The 27,592-nt window shown below is 39.9% G+C and overlaps 1 protein-coding gene across 1 annotated transcript in view; it reads right to left on the bottom strand.

Annotated features, from left to right (window-relative positions):
* ADGRB3 (adhesion G protein-coupled receptor B3) overlaps positions 1–27,592 on the bottom strand; it is a 1,672,438-nt gene that overhangs the window by 351,573 nt on the left and 1,293,273 nt on the right. The window contains exon 18 of the mRNA XM_030199002.1: positions 20,910–21,012. Within this exon, the coding sequence (XP_030054862.1) occupies positions 20,910–21,012 (103 nt within the window). The remainder of the gene's footprint in view (positions 1–20,909; positions 21,013–27,592) is intronic.

The following is a 27,592-nucleotide window of genomic DNA, read 5'->3' as shown; positions in this document are numbered from 1 at the left end:
ATTTGGAGTCTATTCTATGAAGAAAACTGGTGTAAATGTTCTCACCTAGATTGCTAAAAAATATGCAAGCATGATAGTATTCTATTTATACATGCAACTATGCATACCGCTCACATTCCACATAGATTCCATTCATGTTCATGCCCACCTTCAAACAAGAATTCATGGCATGTATGTGTCAGTTTGTAAAATAGCACATAGCAGAACTATTGGTATACACTCATTTATGCCAGTATTCTGTGTTCTTTGTTCCTAAATGTTGGTGGACTAATTATAGAATTATTCCTTTAAAGGTTAATTATATAACAGTGTGCCTATTTTTATTTGGTGATAGAGAAGGGCAGTACAGATACGAGCGACCTGCCCAGTGAACAGAGCTCACAAGGCAGGGTGTAGGAAGATAGAGGAGAAGTTAGTTAATGAAGGGCTGCAAAATTAGAATTTGTAGTGGAGTAAGAGAAACTTGAACTGTATATAGAAGCAGATGGGAAGCCAATGTAGTCAGTTTTTAGCATGAATATTGTAGAGGAGGTTCCAAATATCTGGATATATGAATATGTGCATTAAAAAAACATCAAGGACCCTTTTACAAAAGGGTTCCGGCAGTACTGCCAGTCTAAAGCGGAGGCCAATGGTAGTGCCGCTTCCAGCACATACCATTTCTGGTGCAACCAAAGTTTTTAAATTTTTTTACTGCTGGGGGTTACTCTGGTTTCTGGGGGAGTGGTAAGGGCTCCCCCAGAAATGGCCACACGGCAAGTGTTTACTTACCGCATAGCCATTTCCTTTTTGGGGCTTTTTACTTACTGCGATAAAAGGGGCCTTGGTGCTCAGCAAATCCACAAGCCAACACTACTGCAGGGCCCTTTGTACCCCAGCTTGATAAAAGGTCCCCTTAGTCTTTCACAATGGGGAAAAAAAATCACTGATCTTTAAAAGTAAAAAATGCTTGTACAACTTTATCTGATGTTAAAAAAATAGGGAAGGATGTGAATATATTTTTAGTAGAGTTAAGTGATACAGTTGAATAATTGCATTCATTACTCTTAGCTTTCCTAGCTTTAAGTGAACAGCAGGCGTATCCTAGTGGTTTGCACAACAGGCTGCTAAACAGGGAAGCGAGGGTTTAAATCTCTTAGTTGCTTCTTGTTCATCTTACTTTGCCTCAGGTACAAAACTTAGAGATCCTTTTACAAAGCTGCAGTAAACACTAAAGCATGTTTACCACAGGTTAAAAAGCACTACCCAGGATCTGCAGCTACTGTCCCATACCCCTATACAGGGGTCCTCAAATCCAGTACTTGAGATCCACAACCCAGTCTGGTTTTCAGGATTCCCACAATGAATATGTATGAGATCTATTTGCATTCACTGCAGGAGACAAGCCAAACCCTGCAGAATTCTACATTTTATGGATATCCACTTAGCACAGAAAATTGGTATTCTACTAAGGCTGCTCCATCAAATATGAATAGAACCATTCTAACATATGGAAACTAATCTCTAATTAGGCTAGGGTAGCCTGCAGATTAATCAACAATGTCAAATGCTGCAAATATATCTTAAAGCAACATTAGATATAATGCATTATCATGAAAGCCCCTCAGGATTATACCATAACTGACAAAAAGATGATCTCAGTACCATGCTTTGGTTGAAACTCATATTGATGATCATCTCAGAAATGCTCCCCAATCCATTTGCAGGACCCAAGAGACTGGCAGAGCTCTGATGTCTCACTGTGTGGACAAGATGATGGTGCAGTGAAGAGAAATTTATATTTGTTAGGAACTGGACAACATTCTGAGGTGTGTGTGTGAAGGAGAAAGAAAACCTTTTACAACTAGAACGTAGACAAAAGCTGACAGTTGGTCAGGATTGAATGAATCAGAATAAGGTATCTGACAGGATATATTCAAAGCTAGGAAGTTAGGACATCCCCATGCACCTTCAAGGGAAGAGCAGACAGTGATTAAAGTTTGCAAATTATTCCTGTCAACTACTAAGCAGGTTGTAGATACAAACAAAAAACCCAACACTTTGGAATATTTGCATACAAATGCTAGAAATCTAAAATAAGAGGGGAAAGTTAGAATATTTAACACCAATGAAATGGTGAAAAAGTGGATATAATAAACATCTTAAAGACCTAGTAGAAAAAGGAAAGCCAATAGGACTTTATGATATCAAGGTACAAATTATACTACAATGATGGGATAGATCATCATACTATATAACATACTACATGCTCCTTGTTATATTCCACAAATATCTCATAAACATTTTATATGGATTACAATCAAGAAAATGGTTTATCAAACCAAGCATTACATTCAGCAGAAATACTAATTAAATAAATCATACATTACACAGTACAATGGTCTAAAATGAAAAGTAATTTAATGATTCAAAAGAAATTTCAGAAATGGAAAAGTTTCAAGTCTACTCTAAATTGATTATAATTCACATAGATCATAAGGAAGAAAATAATTTATTCCAATGGATATCTGCCTGATAAGATAACGAGTTGAATATTTTTTTAAAAATCTTATCCCTCTAGGATTAGGATAAGCAAAGAAAGAAAAATCATGAAGTGAATATTGGGCAGTTGAGTTCAAGTAAGAAATAACCTCATATGTATAAACCAGAGCCAGGCCAATTCAGAGTTTGAAGAGTAAACAATAACATTTATACTAGATCCAGGCCTTTACAGGAAGCCAGTGCAATTGAGAGAGGTAAGGAGAAACTGTCAAATTTAGGAAGGGAAAAAAATCAGGCATATAACCATATTCCAAATGGTTTGTAATCTTCTGTTCAAAAAATTTGGGTCAATCCCCCCAAAAAAAACCAAAAAAAAAAAACTGTAATTGAGCAATGACAATATTGAAGATTGAGTCAACAACCTGAAACTAGATTCTTTGAAAAAGTTTTGAATCTGTCTCAACTTCCTCATCTGAAAAATGACTTTTTAACTAAATTATTTAACTGAGTGTTTGATCTATAATAACTCCAAGTATTTTATACTAGATGATAGTTCATATCTAATATTCCCCATTTTAAAGGACTTAACTAGATCAGTACCTTATCTTCCTTCTAATAGAAATTTATTGTTTAGCTTTAACTTATATTTTTGCATCCAGTTCTCAATAAAGGACAAACATTGTTGCACTTATCTAAAGATATAAAAGGCTGTGAAAACGAAGGAATGAATACTACTATCAGCACAGATAAATGTTTTAAAACCCCATTTATCTACAGGGTGACACAGAGACTGAAGAAAAATATTAAAAAGTACAGGAGACAGTGGGAGCCTTGTGGAACACTATGAGGCAAACTCCAGCTGTTTGAAAAAGCTTCTTTAAATTTGACCTTATATGTTTTACTCAGTTACAATTGGTAGCTGACAGAACATGAATGTGCAATATTGATACATCACTTGCTGGCGTATCTTTCTTTATATAGGTCTCTTTTGAAGTGTGTGATGTCATTCTTTGAGTCATCAAGTTGGCTCAGTCCAGTGATGCTATATTTTTTAGTGTTATTAAGTTGATAACATAGAGACTCCTGATGAAGGCCTGATGGCCGAAACACAACTCATTTTGAGTCTTGATTTTGCCAACCAATTAAAGATTTATTTGATACCTTGGTATTGTGTACATTGTGAGTTTGTACCTTCATTGTATTTTCTACTCAAAAAACCCTGTAGCCAATTGGAAACTTGTCCCACAATTCTAATGTGGTCTAGAATCAATTGAAAAATATGATCCACTAGATCAAAAGTGGATGAAAGGTCACATTGGAGTATTAATACCTATCCAACCTTTGCTAATAATATCTCTAAGATGATCTAAGAGAGTACTATTACCATCTCAGTACTATGATTAGTCTGAAAACCTGTTTGGAACTTATGTAGGATATCAAATTTCTAGAGAACAAATGGGGAGGGGATGCAAGCATCAGGGGTTGCAAAGACTGATAAGGCTAGGGAAGTAATAAATACAGTGGGTGGAAACTGGAGGCTGAAAAGTGACTGAAATTCAGGAAATAGGAGGCTGGGGAGGAAATGAAAGAGGGTGGGAATGGAAGGAGAAGGGAAAAAGTGTAGGACATGGAAAGTTGATAATAAATAGGTGAAAGAAGAAACCAAAGATTGTGGGGATGAAATATACTTATAGGTACATATAAAGGCAAAGAGAAATGGAGACAAAAATGAAACAGAAGATCAATGTCAGGTATAAGGAAGAAGATAGGACAGTAAAGAAACAGAAAATGGAATGAGATCTCAGAAAGGTACTTGGAGAAATGCAACAATGGAAGTGGTAAAGAGAGACCAGCACCAATCCAATTGGAAAAATAAAACAGAAAACAAGGATACAAATAAATGAATTTTTTATATTTAAAGAAAAATAATGTCAGCTTGATAGTGTGCATTTCTTGTATTTTATTCTGTACTGAAGGAAATGCATCTGCTTCTCCTTCTTCGGGGTGCTGCTCATAGTCTGATTTCTTTAGTTTTCCATTTCATTATTTGTCTACATGTTTCTAGTTTACAGTCACTTACAAAATGAGGGATTCTGTTGATATGTAGATTCTATATAAGAATCTGTAGTGGTCCATCTTTTTAAGTTGGAAAAGAGCCCCCACACCCACTATGCTTAATAAAAGTCCCACACTCCTGATCCCTTGAGATGGGCTAGTTTTCTAGAACATCTGCAGTGCTGATGCTTCGTAGGTAGGGTTGGTACAGTTTTACTTCTTAACTTGGTTCTGCCATGGTATGGCACGCTTTGGAGTGTCTATTTGCAAGGTTTTGTTTTACATTACACAGTGTCTGGTACAGGAGTGAGTTTGTGTTGCTATCATTGATTGGATATCAGAGTTTGTATGTTGAGTTGTAAAGTTCTGCTCTCAACCCCTTGTTGGGAGAGTTGATTGGTTGATCTGGGAATGCCCATGAATAATTATACTCTCTCCCCTCAATATTCAAAGCTATTTAGCCAGCAGCAGAGGCTGCTAACCAATTAAATACCATATCAGTGCATAACCACAGATATTCAGCAGGAGATAACCGGTTATCTCCTGCTAAATATCCACGGTTAGAAGCTAGCTGCTAACCAGCTATACCTCATGACATAGCTGGTTAGGCGTGGGAATTCAGCACTTAACTGGCTATGTTCAGTGGTTAAAATAGGATGCATAAATAGCAGGCCTATCTTTAACCGCTAAAACGTTAACCAGTTAGCACTAAATGTCAGCTTAACTGGTTAACTTTTTAGAGGTTAAAAGACCTCCAGATATTCAATGGCAGTCACCAGAAATGGTTTGGCATCGAATATCCAGGTTTAACATTGGCAGTGGACAGCAAAAATGCCTCTTGTTGCTCATTGAATATCGGGCCCTCTGTGAGGACGTGTGCTCCTCACAACAGCACCAGAGGGCTGAACCCTGATGGAATGAACTGGACATCTCTCTTTTGTGTGCGATTTGACTCCATTAGGCTGTTCAACTTTGGTTTTATGTGCATTTAATGTATAAATTTATATGGTTTATGTGTTTTCATGATTTTGTAAAAACCTTGTTTGGCTCTTGTCAGTTTGCTGTTTTCTATCACTCCCAACCCTCTTACTCCCTGATTGTAGTTCTCAGGATGAGTGGTAGTAGTGGGGGGGGGGGGGGGGGCGCAGGGGTGATGCCAGGATGTGCCATCTCATCCCTCACATCAGGCAGCAGATTGCTTTGAGCCTTCCCTGAGCTCACTATTATGTAAATGCTATACCACAACTTGCAGTGCACATAGGGCATACACTACAAGTTGTATTATAGTCCTATAATGATGATAAAATAGCCACAGCCAAAAGCTGAGGTTTTACCATCATAGAGTTTTGGGCCACCAGGTTGCAGCCCGATTCTCCTAGTTATGACCTCCAGGGTTTCTCTCAATCCCAACCCCCCTAATATGTGCCCCCGATTCAAACTGCCCCCCAGAAGTAGAGCCCCCAAAGAATCTCCTCAGATCTTGCCCCTGAAGTTGAGTCCCCACCAAACAAGACCTTCACCTCCATGGATTGCCCCTACTCCCATGGCTATACTTTAATTCCCTAGTGGTCGAGGGGGTCCCCAGGCAGGAGTGATCCTCAGACACTCTTGCTTTTCCAGTGCCATCTCTCAAAATGGCATGACTCTTGCTAGTGGTGCCATTTTGAGGGATGGTGCCAGAAGGGCAGGAGAAACTGGAGAATGCTCCTGCCTAGGGACTTTCTAGACCACCAGGGAATTAAAGTATGTCCACAAGAGTGGAGGAATCCTTTGAGGGGTGGGGATCTTGTTCCGGGAGCTCTAATTTAAGGGCCAGTTTGGGGGGTCTTGTTTAGAGTAGATCTAATTGGGGGGGGGGGGAAGATCAGGGGGCTGCATTATGGGGGCTTGCTATGAGGGCTCTTGTTCAGGGTAGTCAGAATCAGGGAGGCTCTGGAATACATGGATGGGATCATCAGGCCACAGCTTGGTAGCACGTTGAGCCAGGCTGCTAGAATAATGCTGTTTCTGGGGTGACTTTCAAGCAGTGTTATTCATTTACCATAGTGCCACTGTTATACCACAGGTTTGGTGCCTTCCAGAATAAATTATATTCAGTTAAAGCTTTCCTTTCACTGCATCATGATAACTTCCCCCCTAAATTAATGTTTTGCTTCAATCTTTAGTGAAGAAGATGCAAAGGAGCTACCCATTCAAAAGATGGCATTTAAAGATGATAATTTATAAAAAGTGAAATAAAGTTCTATGAACCTGCAAGATATAATCCAAATTGATTATTATGCTGTGGCCATAATGAAACTAATGTGATTTATCAAACCTCATACGATGAAAGGGGAAAGGGGTAAAGTGGGCAATTGCCCCAGTGGCGACTGCTCTACTTGAAGAAAACACAATTCTTGAGCCAAGGCAACAAAATAGTCGCCCTACATAATTTTTTATTTTTCAATATTAAAAAGAAATATAACCCTTCAGAAGATATATTTTCACTTTAAATGTGATGTAACAAATAGGAGATCAGATTGCCAAAGGCTTTTCCAACTTTCTGCTTTTTTGAGTGTCTTTCAATATTACTACCTGTCATATTTATACTGTAATGAACTGTATTCACACACGAAGAAACCTGGAAACTTTGCCATTAATCTTCAGTCAAACTGCAGGGAAGTAGCACATCATATCAGAACTCATAGACTTAAAGGAATTCAGAGGGACACAAGTGGAAGAGAGAAAATTATTAATAAAGACTTCTTTCTTGAAACTGTCATTTATTTGTATTTTTTCATGCCTTCACCTCTAGTTTCACTTATTTTTATATAGCAAAGACCATCTTCTCTGTGGCCTACACTCTAAGAAACTTGAAGATTTCAACATTGTAATGAACAGGAGAAACTATCTATATAACAGAACTGACTAATGCCCCAATATCTCCAGAAATTTAGCCAGGAATCTTTTTATTACAGTGTGACAAAATTAAGCAACTACCCGACGCTGGTGGTAGCTTTTAGCATCTGCCGTTTTTGTTCTTTATAACAGTGTCTACCATTTTGCCCACCAAAAACATCAGGCTTATCAGTCTATAATTTGTTAGGTCATTAATACTATAATTACTAATAATAGACCTGAAATGTCATTGTTTAGTTCTATTTTTTTTATTACATTTGTACCCTGCACTTTCCCACTCATGGAAGGCTCAATGTGGCTTACATATACAGGTACTTATTTGTACCTGGGGCAATGGAGGGTTAAGTGACTTGCCCAGAGTCACAAGGAGCTGCCCATGCCTGAAGTGGGAATTGAACTCAGTTCCCCAGGACCAGAGTCCACCACCATAACCACTAGGCCACTCCTCCACTCCCAGTATTCTGGGCTAAATAGCATCGGGTCCAGGTGATTTGGAACTTTTTAGTTTATCAGTTTGCTCTACTTTATTTTCCAGGTTTAAAGAAATGTGTTTAAGTTCCTCCACCTTATTACCTATAAATGCCATTTCTGGCATGGGAATATCCCATTTTCCTCTGTGAAAACCCAAGCAAGAAATGCAGATTGTCTCTCAACTACAGCCTTGTCCTCTCTGAGTGGCTCCATTACTCCTTGATCATCTTGTTTTGAATATACTTTTATCATGTCTTTTTTGTCCTGTAGCAAGATTCTTTTCAAAATTTCTCTTTGACTTCATTATGATGGCCGCTGACTGTGTCCCTTCCCCAATTGCGGAAGTTGGGCTCAGGTATGGTGGTACACAGGTTCCTGGGTTCCCTACTCCGGTAGTGAGATTCCAGATCTCAAAAAGAGTATTTCCATCATGAAATTGCGAGTCACTGGCCTTTGCCATATGACCAAATGTAATCAAGTGGCTATCACTTTCAGAGGAGTAACGATTGTTACATACAGAACCTATTCCATAGGAATAGATGCCACAGGTAGAGACCCTATTGGAAAATTCAAAATTGTTCCACCCCCAGCCCAACCTACAGCAACCAATCCCTTGGTACCAACAAAGATCCCAGAAATAAAAATTCCTTACCAGATTGTACCAATTAATAATTCTAAAGATTTGGTGGCACTAGAAACAGGATTTGGAGAGACGAACTTATGGCTTGAATGGGCACATTATACTACAAAGAGTTTGAATGTCTCTAATTGTTATTTTTGTTCCCATGCCAGAGCAGAACCAACAGTAGTTCCTTTCCCTTTAGATCTCCACAATGATCCAGATGGATTTTGGTGTATGTTGCAGTTATTGCAGGTTAAAGACGACATAAATCAGTCTTGTCAACATCTTGACGAGCACCACCCCTACTTACCCCCACGGATGAGGGTTCCACCTGCATTCAGGATTCCACATCCTGCTACCAGATATCATACATGCCTGCAACGATATGGGGTTAAAAAGACACGGTTTTTAGGCAACTTAACTAATTGTAACACAACCTTAGGAAAGGGGACTCTGCATAACATGAATCTAACACGGTTCTCACAAGCTAGAGCAGACATATGGTGGTACTGTGGAACCCGTACTATCCTCCATACACTTCCTAACAATTGGACAGGCAGATGTGCCCTAGTCAAATTGGTCATTCCAATTATTATAGCATCCTTGCTTCCCCCTCACAGCAGCTCTTCCTCACGAGTGAAGAGAAATGCAATGCCTGGATCTTTTGATGATCGGGTCTATATAGATGCTATTGGAGTTCCAAGAGGGGTTCCCGATGAGTTTAAAGCCAGAAACCAAATAGCCGCAGGATTTGAATCAGTTTTCTTTTGGTGGGCGACTATCAATAAGAATCTGGACTGGATCAACTATATATATTACAACCAGCAGAGATTTGTGAACTACACTAGGGATGCAGTTCGAGGCATTGCAACACAATTAGATGCCACTAGCCGGATGACGTTGGAAAATAGATTAGTTCTTGACCAACTTCTAGCAGCCGATGGAGGGGTGTGCCACAAGATAGGTACCCAGTGTTGCACCTTTATCCCCAACAATACCGCTCCGGATGGATCAATTACCAGAGCTTTGGAAGGCTTAACCTCACTGTCACAAGAATTGGCAGAAAACTCTGGTGTTGATACATCTTGGACAGGTTGGATGGACAGAGCTTTTGGTACATGGAAGACATTTATCATTTCAGCAGCCACGACTATACTTATAGTGGTAGCAATTTTTGTTTTAGTAGGATGTTGCATAATCCCTTGTGTTAGAGGTTTAGTAGAACGCTTAATTGAAACCGCAATAATGAAACAGACAACAGCAGGACAATATGCCCTGTGCGAAAATCTCCTTCCCAATATCACAGGAGGTAACAAATTGGACTATCTCCCTCTGAGAAGGACCAATCCCTATGCAACTGTTAGATACACTGGAGAGATGTCTACAACTGTATAATTAGATATTAGCACATAGGGATATAATATAACCATATAAAGCTTTATAAGTGATAAATTGTGCAAATGTATGCAAATGTATAATTAAGATACAAGCAGTATATAACCAAAGAATTTTGATTTATAGCAATGTATGAACAATCACATAGATAAGAATAAGATAGAACCTGCATATTAAAAGGTTGAAGAAAAATATTATTGTAGTAACTATAAGTTTTAGTAGGATTGGCATAATAGAAGTACTGCCAAGATGATAATTTCACACTGACAGCGAACCACATTGTACCAGTTGACCTTCAGACTCAGATAATTTTATGGCCTCATAGAATACCTTCTGGAATGGATGGTACCATGGTATGTTAACCCTGGTGTCACCCTATGGGATAGGGTGAAGAGGGGAATGTTAATATATGGCCTGGCTTTAGATCTGCCACTGGAATAGTGATAGGTAAAGCTATGAAGCCTAAAATAACTGAAGAAGTACTGACTAGGCCAAACAACAAGAAAGTGATTTAATATTTGAGAATCTGCAAAAAGCAGGTCTGAACAATGAGTCCTGACACAAACTGGTACAACTGTCACTTTAAATCAGATGAACAAAATGGAGTCTATTAGTTTTGTATAAAAGGCTACAGAGGTTATACAGAGTTCTTAAGATGGTGTGAAAAGTATTGCGACACAGACAGATGTGGAACTGTTATCTCAACGCTTCCCAAAACATGCTGATAAGACTGTGTGGGAAAGTATCATCTCAGAAATTGAGAGCTAGGTATCTCACCATAGACTTCTATGGAGAGATTTGTGTATAAAAGAGGGGACAAATTGCCATAGTTTTGAAATCCTCCCCAACGCTTCCGTCAGACGGCGAAGCTCTGTCCGGTTGTACCAAGAATCTGTCTGCTGAATGTACCTGATTAAAGTCTGATGTCTGCATTTGTACCAACTTGAAGACTTGTCTTTGGGTAAGAAATAAAATGTATCTATCTATTTAAACCAATCTCTGTCTTTATTCTATCTTCTCTTTACCTTACATTTAGCTTACAAGGCACATCACATACACTCAGTCTCTGGAGAAACTTAGATAGTTTTTTAATAGGCATTATCTGGGAACATAAATAGCCCAGAGTATACCTAGATCCAGGAAGACAGAAAGCAGTAGTTGTGGGAATTAGCCCCTAATGCTAACCCAGAGCAGACCTCCTTGTGATTGGGTGACAATGGAGGTTGGAGAAACCATACAGAACCTGTTATGTGAAATAGGTATCTTTAGTCCCCCGTGTGATCTGGAGTCAGAAAGAGGTCCAAGGGGGGGAAATTAAAACAAAGGTCACGGGAGCAGCTAGCTCCGAGGATCCTGGTGGAAGACCAGCTGAGGACGGGACCGTTCTACAGGACACGGTGGTCCGTAGGCTGACAGTCAATTGCTGCCATTCTGAACTGGTTCTCTCAACTTGGAGGTAGAGCGGGAAGCGCTGCTAACCCAGGCCATCCCTAGGACACCTGGTCTGGGCTGGAGCCGGGAGCCGACCACAGCTTCCCCCCCATCCCAGGGCTGCGGCGCCACCCCAACCCAAGCCTGGGAGGCCACCCGCACTCATCCGCACCCCCGGCCTCTGCTGCATACAGGGAGCACCAGCCAGCACCCATCCGTGCCTCTGGCATTGCCGGCCAGGCAGCGCCACCCCCAACCTTGCAGCACACTGAGAGAAGCGTTGAATGGATGGCCGCCAGCCCAAGGCTGCGGGGAGAGGAAGAGGGCAGGAGTGCCGTGCACATGGCTGTGGAGCCAACGGAGAGCAGACGAGGGAGCAGCTCTCAGCAGTAACCCTGGAGACGCAACGCAGAGAAATGGAGCAGAGCATGGCCAGTCAACTGTTCCACATCGCACATGCCAACGGCCGCAGTGGAAGCAGCCCCTGTCCACTAGCGGAGGGGAACTGTAAGTGAACTCTCTGTGTTTGTTTAGTAGGGAAGCCTCGGAGTGTGAAGCGACTTCAGGTGTCTACTGTGTGCCAGGGTAGTGCCTCAGGATATTGAGATTTTGCAGTTGACAAGTCTCAAGAGGCCTGACAGTGAAAATCCAAAATAAGAACTGAATGGTTTGATCAGGGAGGTGAGGGCATTTTCAGCAAAAGAAGTGTGCCTTTAAAAGAGCCTTCTGCACTGCATTTGATTAAACTAGAGGGGTTGAGCTTGTGAAGAGGCATATTTCTGCTGGGTTGGTCAAGCCAGAAGGGAAACGTGAATCAAATAACTTTGCTTGTATAAGTTGGGATGTTAACTGATCTGTACACAGGTGAGCTTCTAGCTAAGAAAGCAATGACTGGGACTGATTAACCGCATTTAATAGAAGAGTTGCTGGTGAAAAAGCAGAGGATTTTGTGGAAGCTAAAAGCAGTGCTTAAGTGCTAGCATTCATGGATAACCACATTCCAAACAGCAATTGAGTCAAGTACCTTCCTATTGTCTTGCAAGCACCTTCCCTGAACAAGAGCAACCACACTAGGTGGACTTGTCAGTAACCAAAGACAGCCAGAGAAGTCAGAAGGAGAAACTGGATTTGTTTTGGCAAATCTGTGAACATTTAAATTTTCTAAGCAAGCATAAGAAAGATTACGAAATGTAATTAGCTAAAGTGACTGTTGCAGACTGACCAGAAACCTTGAAGCAGGATACCAGAATGTGAAGGAATCTTCTAACTCAAGTTCCTTGTGTTGCATGTATGACACCTCCCTGCTAATTACCTTGAAGGTGATATGAAGTTGGAACCTTCCAACTTGAGCTCTCTGTGCTGCATGTGCGACACCTCCCTGCTAATTACCTGAAAGCGCCATGAAGTCCCTCCCCCCCGCCTCCAGCCAAAACCAGTAATAGGTGCCCAAAGTTTCTCAGTTTCTCTGGCCAAGGATGTGGGAAGCAATCAGTTGCTAAGAGACAGATTAAAGGAGACCCAACCCAGAACTACTCTTCTCCCTCCCATCTCCTCTGCTCAGTAACTTATCACGGAAACCTGATCCAGCACTGATCTCAACAGCATGAAAGGCAAGCTGAAACAACACACAAGACCAGAACACCAAACCCCACTGTAAAGAACAAAGTCTTATCACACATCCAGTCATCAGAACATGGTCCTATTAGTAGCCCACATTGAATAGAAACCGCAATGAATACCTTCAAACTGCTTCTAATAATCTACTCCTTAACACTGATCCACTTAACATTAACCACCTCTCTCGCAGAAAGTAACATTATACCCATACTATACAATCATCAAAGATTGATCTGATACACCACACCGCATCAAACTGACAAGAACGTAAACAAAGGAAGACCACCAATATGTGGACAACCACTACAGAATGCAAAGAAGAGTCCAAACAAACTCACCTCAACAAAGAAAAGGCAACTAATAAAAGTCCACACAACACCAAACGCAGAAGACCCATTCCAAATAATCCAGGTGGACTACATCAACGCCAGATTTGCAGTAAACAAAAAAGCAATACTAACAGGCTGGATCTTGGCAGAAGACCTTGACCTACTCTTCCTCAATGAAACCTGGATCCATGACCAAAAGGATCCCATAATCTTAGATCTGTGCCCTCCAGGATACAAAAATCACACACTGGACCAGACAGGCGGAGGCATAGCACTAATCTATCGATCCCACATTACCACCGAAACCACTGTCAAGTCCATGACACCTCAACTTGAAATTGCCTCCATCAGAATCCACAACAAGACCCTCATTTGAACTGTGTCCTGTTTTACAGACCTCCAGGTAACTGGAACGAAGGCCAGACCAACTTCATGGACTTCATTTCAAACACATGTGTGACCAACTCCAATGTACTAGTAATAGGAGACATCAACCTTCACTTAGAAGACCCAAACTCAATAAACACACGCAAATGCAAGGAATTCCTCCATTTATGGGATCTCAAATGGCCACAAATGCAAGCAACCCATGTCAAAGGGCACACACTTGATCTCATATCACACAAACTCTCAACAGACCAGAACTTAACAATAACAGATATTAAATGGACAGAAGCACCCTGGACTGATCACTACAAACTAAACTTATCCCTACACTGGCGGAAGAAGAGATCACACCAAATACAAGAAAACACATCCCACAGTACTAGAGGTCAAGAAGACTCAAAAACATTCTGGCAACTGATATACAACAATGAATGGACAGCACAAATAGCCTCCATATACTACCTTATGGAATGGGATAAAAGTTGTAAATGCAGACTTGATGAAATTGCACCCTTACGAACAAGAACCTCACACAAGCCATGGTTCAACGATGAACTGAAATAGCTAAAAACACAATCCAGAAAGCTTGAACGAGCATGGAAAAAAAAAACAAAAGACGAGCACACACTCAACACATAGAAACAATCACAAAGAAAGTACAAATACGATATAAGAAAGTCCAAACGATCTTACTATAAAATGAAAATAGGAACAGATTACAAAGACACGAATAAATTATACCAACTCATGAACAAACTCCTAGACACCAACCTGGTCACCACATCGAATACAGACATCCCATCTGCAGATAAACTTGCTAAGTATTTCAATGATAAAATTGTAAACCTACATAAAACGCTACCCGTGGGCGTAGTTTGTTTCATTTGGGGGGGGCAAAGGATGGGGCGGAGCATATTAGCATATTCATTTGCATATATATATGCAAATGAATATGCTAATATGTTTCTATCCATCCCCTTCCCCATTCTATCCAGCGTCCCCCCTCCCCCTTCCCAGCATCTGTCTCCCATAAAGAACACGTGGATGCAGCAGCTCACAGGTTTGAGTGAACGGCGACGGCTGTGCGGGGGAGTGGAAGCAGAGATTTACCAAATGGCTTCCTACCTTCCAGTGGACTAGACAGGAGCGAGGAGCCAGCATTTCCCAGCGGCAAACAGGCGGGTCGGCGAGTGAGCGAGCGGAGGTTGTAAAAGCAGCAAGCAGGCACGCTCATCTCCGTCTGCTTCCCTGCCCTCTCTGAGTCTGTGTCCCGCCTTTCTCTGAGGTCATTTCCTTTCGGGCGGGACGCTGAGAGGGCAGGGAAGCGGACAGAGATGAGTGTGCCTGCTTGTTGCTTTCACTCAGTGGTGCCCTACCCGCCAGTTCGGCAAAGCGACGTCGGGTAAGTTGCTCGTCGTTTGGGGGGACACTGCCCCGCCTTGCCCCCCCCCCAGTCTACCCCCATGATGCTACCTCAGACCAACACTGACATCGAAAACTTCCTTAAAGAATTGGACCCAACCACTGGAGAATACCCGGCTGACTGAACCTGGTTAAACTTTGCCCCCCTCACCGTTGATACAGTTGCACAGGCGATCAGTAGGTTCACAAATACCCACTGTAAACTGGATACCTGCCCCAACTACCTAATGAAATCTCCCCAGACCACTTCATAGCAAACCTCACATCCCACCTAAATTACATGCTACAGCAAGGTCTCTTCTCTAAGAAAAATGGCAATATCCTACTCACCCCGATACCAAAAGACACCAAGAAAAAAATCAATGAAATCACTAACTACCATCCAGTAGCATCCATCCCATTGTCAGTCAAACTGATGGAAAGCATGGTAACCAAACAACTTACAGATTACATAAACAAATTCTCAATACTACATGAATCACAATCAGGTTTTTGCCCCCTCCAAAGCACAGAAATAGTACTAATCACTCTCCTAACCAAATTAAAGCAGGAAATAGCAATAGGCAAAAACATCCTCCTCCTCCTCCAATGCGACATGTCTAGTGCATTCGACATGGTAAACCATAACATATTAATAAGATTACTAGATAAGTTCGGAATTGGTGGAAACATACTTAGCTGGATCAAGGGTTTCCTAACCACAAGAACATATCAAGTAAAACCAAACTCAATCATATCATCACCGTGGAAAACAGACTGTGGAGTACCACAAGGATCACCACTATCACCGATCCTCTTCAATCTAATGATGACCCCACTAGCCAAGTCCTTATCTAACCAAGGCCTTAACCCCTTCATCTATGCAGACGATGTTACAATATACATTCCTTACAAATCTAAACTGACAGAAATCACCAATGAAATCAAGAACAGCTTGAGCATCATGGACTCTTGGCCAAATGCATTTCAACTAAAACTCAATAAAGAAAAAACACACTGTCTCATCCTCTCATCCCAACACAGCATGGACAACCCCACAACTATCAACACCACAGATTACACCCTCCCTATTGTAATGCCTGAAAATCCTTGGCATTACAATAGACCGCAACTTAACACTAGAGAGCCAAGTGACATCCACAACAAAGAAAATGTTCCACGCAATGTGGAAACTCAAACGCGTAAAACAATTCTTCACGAGGGAAACATTTTGCAACCTAATACAATCAATGTTACTAAGCCAGGTAGACTACTGCAATGGAATCTATGCGGGATGCAAAGAACAAACACTAAAGAAACTTCAGACTGCTCAAAACACGGCAGCTAGGCTTATCTTCGGAAAAACGCGATTTAAAAGCGCAAAACCCCTCTGCGAAAAACTACACTGGCTCCCAATCAAAGAACTCATTGCCTTCAAAATCTGCACTGTGGTTTCACAAAATTATCTACGGTGAAGCCTCGGGATACATGACAGACCTGATAGACCTACCAACTGGAAACACATCCAGATCAACACAAACATACCTAAAACTGCACTACCCAAGCTGCAAAAGACTCAAATACAAATCTACCTACGCATCCAACTTTTCTTACATAAGCACACAACTGTGGAATGCATTACCAAAAGCCTTGAAAATTACGTACGGCCATCTAAACTTCAGGAAATCACTAAAAACTAACCTGTTTAAAAAGGCATACCCTACCAACCCAACACAAATGCCGATTTCTACAATACATTAATACTAAAATACATAAAGGATATAACACAACACTTCCGTTGTATGATTCCCTAATGTGGCTGTGCCACATGAACTTTATCTTACCACAACATAACTTTGTATTTGTTTACACCGGAGTCTGCAAACCCTGCTCCAGCACTATGTAAGCCAAATTGAGCCTACAAATAGGTGGGGAAATGTGGGATACAAATGTAACAAATAAATAAATAAATAATTTTTAATTTGGCTTTTTCTTTCCTATTATTTTTACTTGGACTCTTCTTCTGTTTTCTGAAGGATTTTTTAAAAATCTCTAATAGCCTCCATCACCTCACCTTTTACCATGCTAGCTGTTAACCTTCCTTGTGCCTTTTTAAATACTTTGAATATATCTGGTCTGGGCTTCTAGGATTGTATTTTTTGGATAATGCCCATGCCTGATGTAACCCTTTGAACTTTGTAGCTGCTCCTCCCTAGTTTATTTTTAAACTATTTTCCTTTTTTTATCATAGTATCCATTTTGAAAGTTAAATGCTACCCTAGTGGGTTTCTTCTGTATATTTACTCAAGCTATTAAATCAAATTTCATCATATTATAATCACTGTTAAGTGGCTCCACCACCATTATCTACTGCAACAAATCATGTGTTCCACTAAGGATTATAGTTCATTAAATTTGATATACTGCTAATCACCAAAGTGATCATAGTGGTTTAAAAAATTTTAAATACATAAAAAGAAAAGATCACCAATTCAGGGGTCCTTTTACTAAGGTGCACTGAGAAATGGCCTGCGCTGGTGTAGACGCATGCATTGGACGCACGCAGGTCCATTTTTCAGTGTGCCTGCAAAAAAGGCCTTCTTTTTGGCCTAAAATGGACATGCAGCAAAATAAAAATTGGCATGCGTCCATTATGGGCCTGAGACCTTACCGCCACCCATTGACCTAGCGGTAAAGTCTCATGCATTAACCAGGCAGTAATGGTCTACATGTATACAATGCCGATTACCACCTGGTTAGCGCCATGCACTGGAAAGTTTCTAGTGCGCCTAGTGGACACACGTAAAAAATGAAATTACCACCCGGGCCAAGCGGTAGCTGGGCAATAGTTAAAAATTGATGCACGTAGGACACACAGCTTAGTAAAAGGGCCCCTCAAATAGGATAGCATGTACATATCAGACCAATCACACCATTTCTAAAAAAAAGTAAAATAACATTACTTCCTGAACCAGCTGCTCTATGAAGCAGTTATTTAATATACATAAGAACGTTACCTTCTTAGTGTACCCTGAAATTGCATTTATCCAGTCCACATTGAGGTAATTCAAATCATCTACTATTATCTTGTTACCTACAATTTAGGAACCCACAGTCGCACCAGCCAAGACCTGGCATAACTGCAGATGCTAAATGCAGCAAGGGTGTGTGTAACCAATAGTACTCTGTTCCTGGCTGGTTAAATGGCACATAACTAGTTATCCAGCAATATTAAGCAGGAGATAGCCAGCTAGCTCCTGCTGAATATTGCTGAGTAGCACTTAGGGGATAACCAGTTATCCACCAATATTCAGCACATAACCATCTAAGTTTGGCATTCAAATTAGGCTGCTGGAATATCTTTGGCCAGTTTAAACTTAACTGGCCAGCGCTGAATATTGGCTTGGCCGTTAAATTTAAACTAGCCAAACTACCTTGAGATATTGAGTGCCAGTCACCAGAAATGGCCCAGCATTGAATATCTGGGCTCAATGCTGACCACGGGAGGCAGTCCACCTACCTCCCATGGTCTGAATATCATTACCTAGATACTTAACAGATGGAAAATTTAATAACAACTGGTTCCTAAGACCATATGCTACATTGTCAATTAAACAATGACAATATAATTGCATGTATGCTGGTAAATCACCATCCATCGCCTTGTGAACCAGTGTACAAATCTTAAAATGCAATCTCATATCAATGGGGATCCAATGTAATTGCAAAAAACAATGGTGTAAGCAAATCAAACCAGAAAAAAATCAGCCTAACAGTCGCACTCTGTACTGACTTCAGCCTATACTTCAGAAATTTCAAACAGCCAGTGTAGACCACATTACAATAGTCTAACTGAGATAGTACCACCAATTGAAATAAACAGTCTAAACATTGATCAAAATACTTGCATGCAACTCTTAACTCCAACAACAACATGGAAGTCTTAATACTTTATTCACTGGGGCTGATATAGTAAGCTGACTCTACCTCTACTCCCAATATCCGGGAAGACTGCTTGAGCTTAAATTGTGATCCCCCTAACTCAAGGAAGGGATTACTCTGCAAAACCCATAAAAGTTTTTTGTTTTTCCTTTGTTCAATCTGTATTGCTTAACTCATGACTCTACCAAATTTAAACAATTGGATAAAATGAGAGTGTCATTGCTTCTGTCGGCTCCGTAACTCCAGAAATTCAATGCTGGAGCCCAGACATATGTCAACATTGAATTTCTGGGGATAATGCAGGTGGTGATCAGCAAAACACTGATCAATACCAACTGAATATCTGGCCTATATTGTTTGGATAGTGTGGGATTTTATATTAAAATAGTGATTTCAAATAATGTTTTAATAGTTATATAAACTGTATAAATTTTGTACATAAATATAGTACATTAATGCAATTTTTTAAGAAGCAGTTATTCTCTATCTTTTAAGCAATGTATGTTAGGCATCTATGCATCAATACAAAATATACAATCAAATCCATCTGCCTGTCTGTCTTGATGGACAATGAATATGGAAAACTAGGTGCTGTGAGGGAAGAGATAGTGGCCGATAGAGGATTAGAGTTTTGAAGTTAAGGCTGAAACATGTCTTCCCTCTTCTGGTCTTGAGGTTATAAAGCCATCCTAAGGAAGCCAGCATTTTGTACTTTAAAATTAAGGGGGTCTTATACTAAAGCTTAGCTTGAATTATCTGCAGCAGAGCCCATAGGAATAAAATGAGCCCTGCTGCAGAAAACTCAAACTAACCCATTATGTCACCAAATTTTAGTGGCTTTACAGAGGGAGAATGGTAAATCACTGACTACTTTTTTTTCTGTATTGCAAGGATTGAACATTTTCATGTTATGATCTATTGTGAACTAACCACAAGTCCCTATACTGCATATACAACTACAACTTTACTCTAGTTACGGTAGCACTGCAGACCTTAGGAACCTAATGTTTTTATATTTCAGTTAGGCTAAATACACATAATACTGCTACAGGCAATATCACAATTAGAAAGAATGCCAACAATAATTTGAATCAAAACATTTATTAAAACAAGGGAGGAAATTAAAAGCATGAATTTATATTAACTCTCTAGGGCTTTTCAGCTTTGACCCTGTTGAAAATCATCTTATTCTTATGAGATGAGGGTAATTTTCAAGAGGGTATGTGTCAGGCCCAGGTTCCACCTTTCATCCCAAAACTAGACCTGGTGAGTGAATTTTCACAGCAGTTAAGCTGCTTCCAGAAGGAAAACCAGACAGATGGATTGAACCAGCCCTAAGTGGATGCCTCCATTTAGGTATGCTGATGCAGTGTGGAGAACGCCTACTGTATCATGGTATCTTGGCACCCAAATTCTGTTATAGAATACTAATGGAACCCAGTATCAGTACACCTAACATCTAGACACCCACAGTTACACTGCCTTAGTTCTCACACAACTGAGCATGCCTAAATATAGAAAAAGGTGCATGTAACTTCTAGTATTCTATAAGCTGTACCATAACTGGGAGACATGCCCATGTACCTCCCATACTCCACCCACATGTGTGCTACAGTACTCTTGTATTCCCTTATAGAATAGCACTTAAGGTGCAGACATGTGTAAGAGCTGTTCATTTGTACAGATATGCATGCGATATCAGGCACTTAGTTATAGAATTGCTCTTTCCGTGTCGTTTTCATGCATTGAAAACATCTAAAACCATTACTAAGCTTTCATCCTTTCAATTAAAAGTGGTCCATTTAAAAGAAAAATTATTTTACTTACGTTCCACAAATGAAGTCAATATTCAACATGGTCACCTGTATACTTAATCATACCTTGTTATGCATCTGAGTTTGTCCAACTAGTATAAGGATGTTTGATGAGATGATAGATAAACAAAAGTTTATTAGGATTATCGACCTCTCAGATCTGATGTACCTGTTTGAATGAAAACAAGAAGCACAATATATTTCTTGAAAATCGAGCAATTAAAAACAGATGTAAAGACTCATTCAGAGGGATTATCAATGTGGGCTCCTGTAAAGATGGATAAGCTTGCCACTAACGCGAGATATTTTAGCACAGGTTGAATTTTATGCAATAAAATTTAGGGGTCCTTTTATAAAAGCATGCCAGCGTTTTTAGCATGCGCTAAAAATAAGCACATGCTAAAAGTTAGAGATGCCCATTTATTTCTATGGGCATCTCTAGCATGTTGCATGCGCTATTCATTAATGAGCACTAAAAATGCTAGCGCGCCTTTGTAAAACGATCCCTAAATAACCTGACTTAACAGTAGCCCATGTTGTTAACTTCTCCCCACAGTGGTGTAAGGCATATTGACAGTTTTCCTGGAAAAAAAGGTATGCTCTTTTAATTATAGTCACACCCCTTGGTTTTGAAAGCCATATTCATATATGCAATCATTATTCGGTTGTTGTGGTGGTGAATTCATAATTAATATTATAAAAGTGGGCATGGCTGAGCCTCCAGTCAGTTACCATCTATATACCAAGCGGAAAGGTTCCCATTAAACCTTCACAGGTCAAATGAGAACATAGTAGTGTATGATTTGAATACTGAAGTTACATAATTGTAAACGTTGGGAAAAACTGAAATGTGCAGTAGGGTGATATTTTTCAGAATAATAAACTCAGCCAGTTTGATGTTTATAGTAAGGAAACTTTTCAAAGTTCAAGGATGAGCTCCTCTTTTGTTTGTAGATTTTATTTATACATTCCATGTGTCAGTGCCGCTTGCATGGAGTTCTGATAAGTGCCACAGCAACACTGTAGTTTATTTAGATGTGTAATGAGAAGACTGGCTTAATAGGATGCGCTTTTGAAAACTTTAAACACTAAGATATTGCCTTGAAATGAAATACAAATTAGAACAAAAATGGGAGCTGTAATAATTTTGCTGTTTTTTAACTGCCAACTAAACGATCCACGTTTGTTTTTCCTAGCTCTGCTGCTTAAAGTCCTCTGGGAACCATTTAATTAACCATCCTGCTCCTAAAAACATACTGTTATGATCATAAAATAAAAATTATATCTGCATGGGTCAAAATAAGTCCAGCTTCCAGTGTGCACATTATACATGCATAAAATAAAGCAATTTAATCTCCAAGATATGAATGCAGAATTTCAAGTGCATCTTATTGGAAGAGACAGAAGCCTCTAAACAAAAGCGTAGGAGACTGACTCACTAGCCAGCTCAGCCATGCTCTTCTCGTTAACAATCCAAGTCTGATGTAAAATGTTAGACAAACCATTGTACATCTGGCTCCGGGACTCTAAACCCACAGTGTGTAGCTGAATACATTACAGGTTTTTCATAGAAAAGAAGAAGACTGTACTAGTTCCTTTATACTGTGCTGAATGAAATATCTTTGAAATAACATCCCAAATATGCTATACAACTAGGAGAGTTCTCCCAATATTGTGTGCATAGAAAGTATTAACAAACTAAGCTTGCATTATCTTAACAGAAGAAATAGCAGTAAACAGGAACAGGCCTTTTCATCAGTATGTCAACATGACAATGAACCATAAGAACATAAGAATAGCCATACTGGGTCAGTCCAATGGTCCATCTAGCCCAGGATCCTGTTTCCAACAGTGGCCAATCCAGGTCACAAATACCTGGTAGAAACCCAAATAGTAGCAACATTCCATGCTACCAATCCCAGGGCAAGCAGTGGCTTTCCTATGTCTATCTCAATAGCAGACTATGGGCTTTTCCTCCAGGAACCTATCCCAGATACACAAACCACTGTTACCACAACCTCTGGCAATGAGTTTCAGAGCTTAACTATTCATTCAGTGAAAAAATATTTCCTCCTACTTGTAACTGCATTGAGTGTCCACTAGTCTTTGTACTTTTTAAAAGAGTAAAAAAAAAATCAATTTAATTTCTTCCAATCTACACCACTCAGGATTTTGTGGACCTCAATCATATCTCCCTTCAGCTGTCTCTTTTCCAAGCTGCAGCAAGATAAAAGGAATGGAGTCTGGAGTTAACAGTGGAGAAGAAGGGTGCAGATAAGAAAGATTTACCCACTTATGTGCATTTATATCTTGGAGCTATTTAAGTGTATGGAGAGTAAATGGCATGGATGGGCAGACTGGATTGGCTTATGGTCTTCATCTACCTACATTTGCATGGTTAGCATGCCAAAAAAACCTTGCCGCAAACTGTGCTAAAGTTTTTGTGGTAATTTGCCTGCTAGTATGTACTAATCACAAGTTATTTATGTTTTTTGTAATTCTTTTCAGGAGGGGGCATGCCATGGATACAGAATGGGTGTGGAAGCATTATCCAGATCGTACATTCTGATATGCATATGCTAACTGGATAAGTGGACTCAATGCAGGAACATATTGAAGCATATTTTCAAAGCATTTAGCCTTCCAAAGTTCCATAGGTTTCTATGGAACTTTGGAAGGCTAAGTGCTTTGAAAATATGCCTCTTAGTGTCCCCTAAATAGGAGGTGGTAAGTTATCCCAAGTTAATTGTTTGCAAATCCTGCATGCTAATGTAAACATTTTATGGAACCTGCAAAAAAAACCCCAAGAAACCACAACAATTTAAAAAGCCCTAAATACTGCTATGGAAAATCTGGGCTTAATGTGCTGGAAAGTCCTGCATCAAAATATATTAACCCAGGTTTAAATGGGCCCGATAATCAGACCACATGAGTTAACCTGGCTAATGTCCGTGGTCGGTGCTGAGCCCAGATATTCCATGCCGGGCCATGTCTGGTGACCGACATTGAATATCAGGTTTATTTTTGGCCAGGTCAAACTTAACCAGCCAAAGTATTCGTGTGGCCAAATATGGCTGCCAAACTTGCACTGAAAATCAATGAATTGCTGGTTATATCACATGATATAACTGGCTAGCCGCTAACCACAAATTTTCAGTTATGGTGCATTTAACTGGCTAGGTGCCAATCTAAATGCTTTTGACTATTGGGGGGAACATGTTTTAATTATTGGACCCGTAAATGAGGTCTCAGTTGAGACTTATTCAGAAGCAATATCATTTCTTTTTTTTTTGCTGGCCTTTCCTCCCCCTATCCACCCATGCATCCATTTGGCTTTTGCCACCACCTTATGTACCTGTTTCACCACTTTATAATCATCAGATGATCTTCTCCAGATCCTCATCTGCCTTTGTACAAAATCCACTGTACTGCATGCCACCTAAACTAAAATGCCTGCCATTGGCTTGTCCACCACTCAACCAGAGCCATTTTACTTCAGGGCTACTTCAGCATATTAAAAATGGGCAAAATAGGGTGAGGGGTGTTCATACACACATTATATCACCCCAGTTTAATCTGGGGCTTTATTTATATGGAGCTAGGGTTAGCAACCTGAACATTAGAACTGAAAATCAGCATTAACCAAATAACTTGAAAACCTGCCTCTGAAACCTTTTTATGATTTAATTTTATTTTTGAATGGTTATATTTAGTTTTTTTTAATAAAGATTTCCAAATTTAGCTGCTCAGCTGATGGAAATTTCTGACAACAGAAGAATAAATACAAGTGGAAATTTCTCACTAAAGAATCAGGCACATTGTATCTGCTTATTAACTACTACTAGTTTTTAATATACCTTTCCTCCATTATTCAGTGCTCTTTAGCCAGTCAGGAATGGCTCCTGGCCAGTTAAATAGCGCTTAACTGGCTATCTGTGAATATTGAGTGGGAGATAGCCGGTTATCTCCAGTTAAATATTACCAGTCAGCGCTTAGCATGATATAACCGGCTAGCCGCTATTATTCAGTGCATTGCCGGCTAAGTTTGGCAGCCAAATCAGACCATCAAAATACCATCTTTGGCTGATTTAAATCTAACCGACCAGTGCTGAATATAGACTTGCCTGGTTAAGTTTAAACCAGCCAAAATTAAAATGGATATTCAATGCTGGTCATTGGAAATGACCCAGCATTGATGAATATCTAGTCTCACACCACTGACCACGGGAGTTAGCCAGGCTGTCTCCCATGGTCTGAATATCAGCCCCCTTCTCTTATTTGCTTCTGCAAGGAACATAAGAAGATACTAGATAATGTAGAGAAGGCCTCACCATAGCTTGTTGACATGAACTTTATCTGGTCAATATTCAAAACCGCTTATGTAGCCAAAGTTCTTTCTTTGAATTTGCCAGTGTAGACAATGTATACATTTTGCCATGTAAGTCACTAAGGGAACAACTCTATAACTGGGTGCCTTTATTTAGGCAATCAGAGGACAGAAAGTAGGAGCCTAGTCTATAATGGAGCCTAGGCATCTAGGATTTTTTATACAATACTAGTGTAACTAGTATTGTTGTGCCTAACATTTAGGTGCCTGGACTTGCACCAACCATAGAGCTAGCATGTGTAGGTACCTAAATGCAGCAAGGATGCACATAACTTACAGTATTCTGCGTTACGTGAACAAGTGGGAGCTTCACCTGTTTTTCACCTATGCACTATCCCTGTGTTTGCTTCCTTAAAACTACATACTATGCACGATAGTCGTGTATTTACAGGATAGTACTTAGGCAACATACTGGCATACATGTACCTGTGTACACACACATGCACATACATATTCTAGTATTCTATGCATTTACATGTGCAATTGGCACATCAATGTTAGCACCTAGTTTATAGAATTGTTCTTTACATAGCTAAAAGTTATGTCTAAATTAGGACAGGATTAGGCGTGGTCTAAGTACGGGCCTACAGTTATGTGGAGACTGGTGATATTGGTTTGCTCTCCAGAGAACTTATACATTAATGTAAGACTCAAAGAACAGGCTTAATGTCATGCAGATAAGGTATTAATGTAGTGGGTAATTCTATAGAAGGAAACCTATGTATAAGTCCAAGAAAGCTCCTGTTTTATCAAGGCAACATAGGTGGGAAGGTTACACATTAACTCTGCAACATCATACTTACAGTACATTGAGATAGTTATGAGATTGAAGATCTAAAATTTGACCTACTCCCTAAATTGAATGACATTGAATTATTGGATGACCCAACCACAGTTTGATACCTGAAACACTGCTTTTTTGAGCTCATTAGATGTAATTGCACCAATGAGAAAATATTGCTTTATTCAAACATTATGAGGGACATTTTCAAAAGAACATCCAAGTTAGAATTGGGACATCCCGCTTATAAAGTCCAAAAAAAACCCCATTCATCTCACAGCCATTTTAGAGTAGGAAAAACGTTGGGGTTTCCTGTATGAAAATACGTGAGAATGTCCACAATGGCCAGCCATTTTCCAAAGTAAATCATCCAAATTATGAATGTAAAAAAAAAAAACAAAAGAGACAAGGACATCTGTTTGGGAGCATTTGTACAAAAATTGCCACACAGACATCCCTGCAGAGCAGAGTGACAGTCTAGTAGTCAGTGCAATGGACTGCAACTTTGTTATTTTAAATGATGAGCCCTCCAGATACAGGGAAATACCCGCTGTACCTGAATGTGCACCACCTTAATAGCCTTCAGGCTTGCAGATGTCTTTAATATCTAGGTACAGAAGGTATATCTCTGTTTCTGGAAGGCTCACAATTTACTGGTTAAAAAAAAAGAGAGCTGAAGTAGAATTTTAACTTGGGTCCTCTGGTTTACACTCCACTGCATACCCTTCAGATCTGCTTGCTGCTCTGTTCAGAATACCTATATTACCTGAGGTTTTCAGGGAGCCTAGTTTCTCTTTCCAGTGTCAATTTCAGGGTTGAGGGAGGAGGACAGTAATCACTGGGGAATTAAGGAGGAGTCATGCCTTGATCCCTACAGTGGCCAGTTGCACAATCAGAGCACCTTTTCATACCCTGGATGTGAATGAAACTGGTCTACATAAAAACATCTTTCTTTTTAGACTTGGATGTTTCTTCCCATTTGATGATCTCTGTTGGATGTCCTGATTTTGAACCCTCCCTAGTCCTGGCAAAACATGCCCACAATATACCCCCTTGTTATTGGGATGCACTGCAGTGTGGGACATCCAAATTCTGCTGTTCCAAAACATTAATTTGGACGTTTTTGGCTGATCAACAATTGGGGGACATTTTGAGACATCCATCTGCTTCGAAAATTAGTGTTCCCTTTGTTTGATGATAAGTTGAAGGAACAGAAATGTAAGTTAGGGTGAAAGGGCATGGAGAAAATATTAATCTAGATTAACCTTAGCGCAATCTAATCTAAATGCCCAGTTAGATGGTACAGCGACATAACAAGCTAAGAAACTATACCTTAATACTACTATTGAAGCTGCTCCTTCGCCATCTAAAGAATTGTTTGCAGTAGTAAATCATCTAACTGCAGATGTAAGATCTTCATGTTAGTTTGAGACATCCTTGATTTTGCCAATGGATTTACTAATAAAGTTTCTAAAATTGTTACTTGATTTTATTTTGAAATGTCATTGGAAATAACTTCTCCTTTAAGTACTGAACAACGTTGGTCACATTTTCAATTGGTTATGAATCAACAAGTAGTGA

Source organism: Microcaecilia unicolor, chromosome 3 (genome assembly GCF_901765095.1).
Source record: "Microcaecilia unicolor chromosome 3, aMicUni1.1, whole genome shotgun sequence".
NCBI lineage: Eukaryota > Metazoa > Chordata > Amphibia > Gymnophiona > Siphonopidae > Microcaecilia > Microcaecilia unicolor.
Note: the sequence above shows the minus strand (reverse complement) of the source record. Positions and strands in the feature narration are given on the sequence as shown.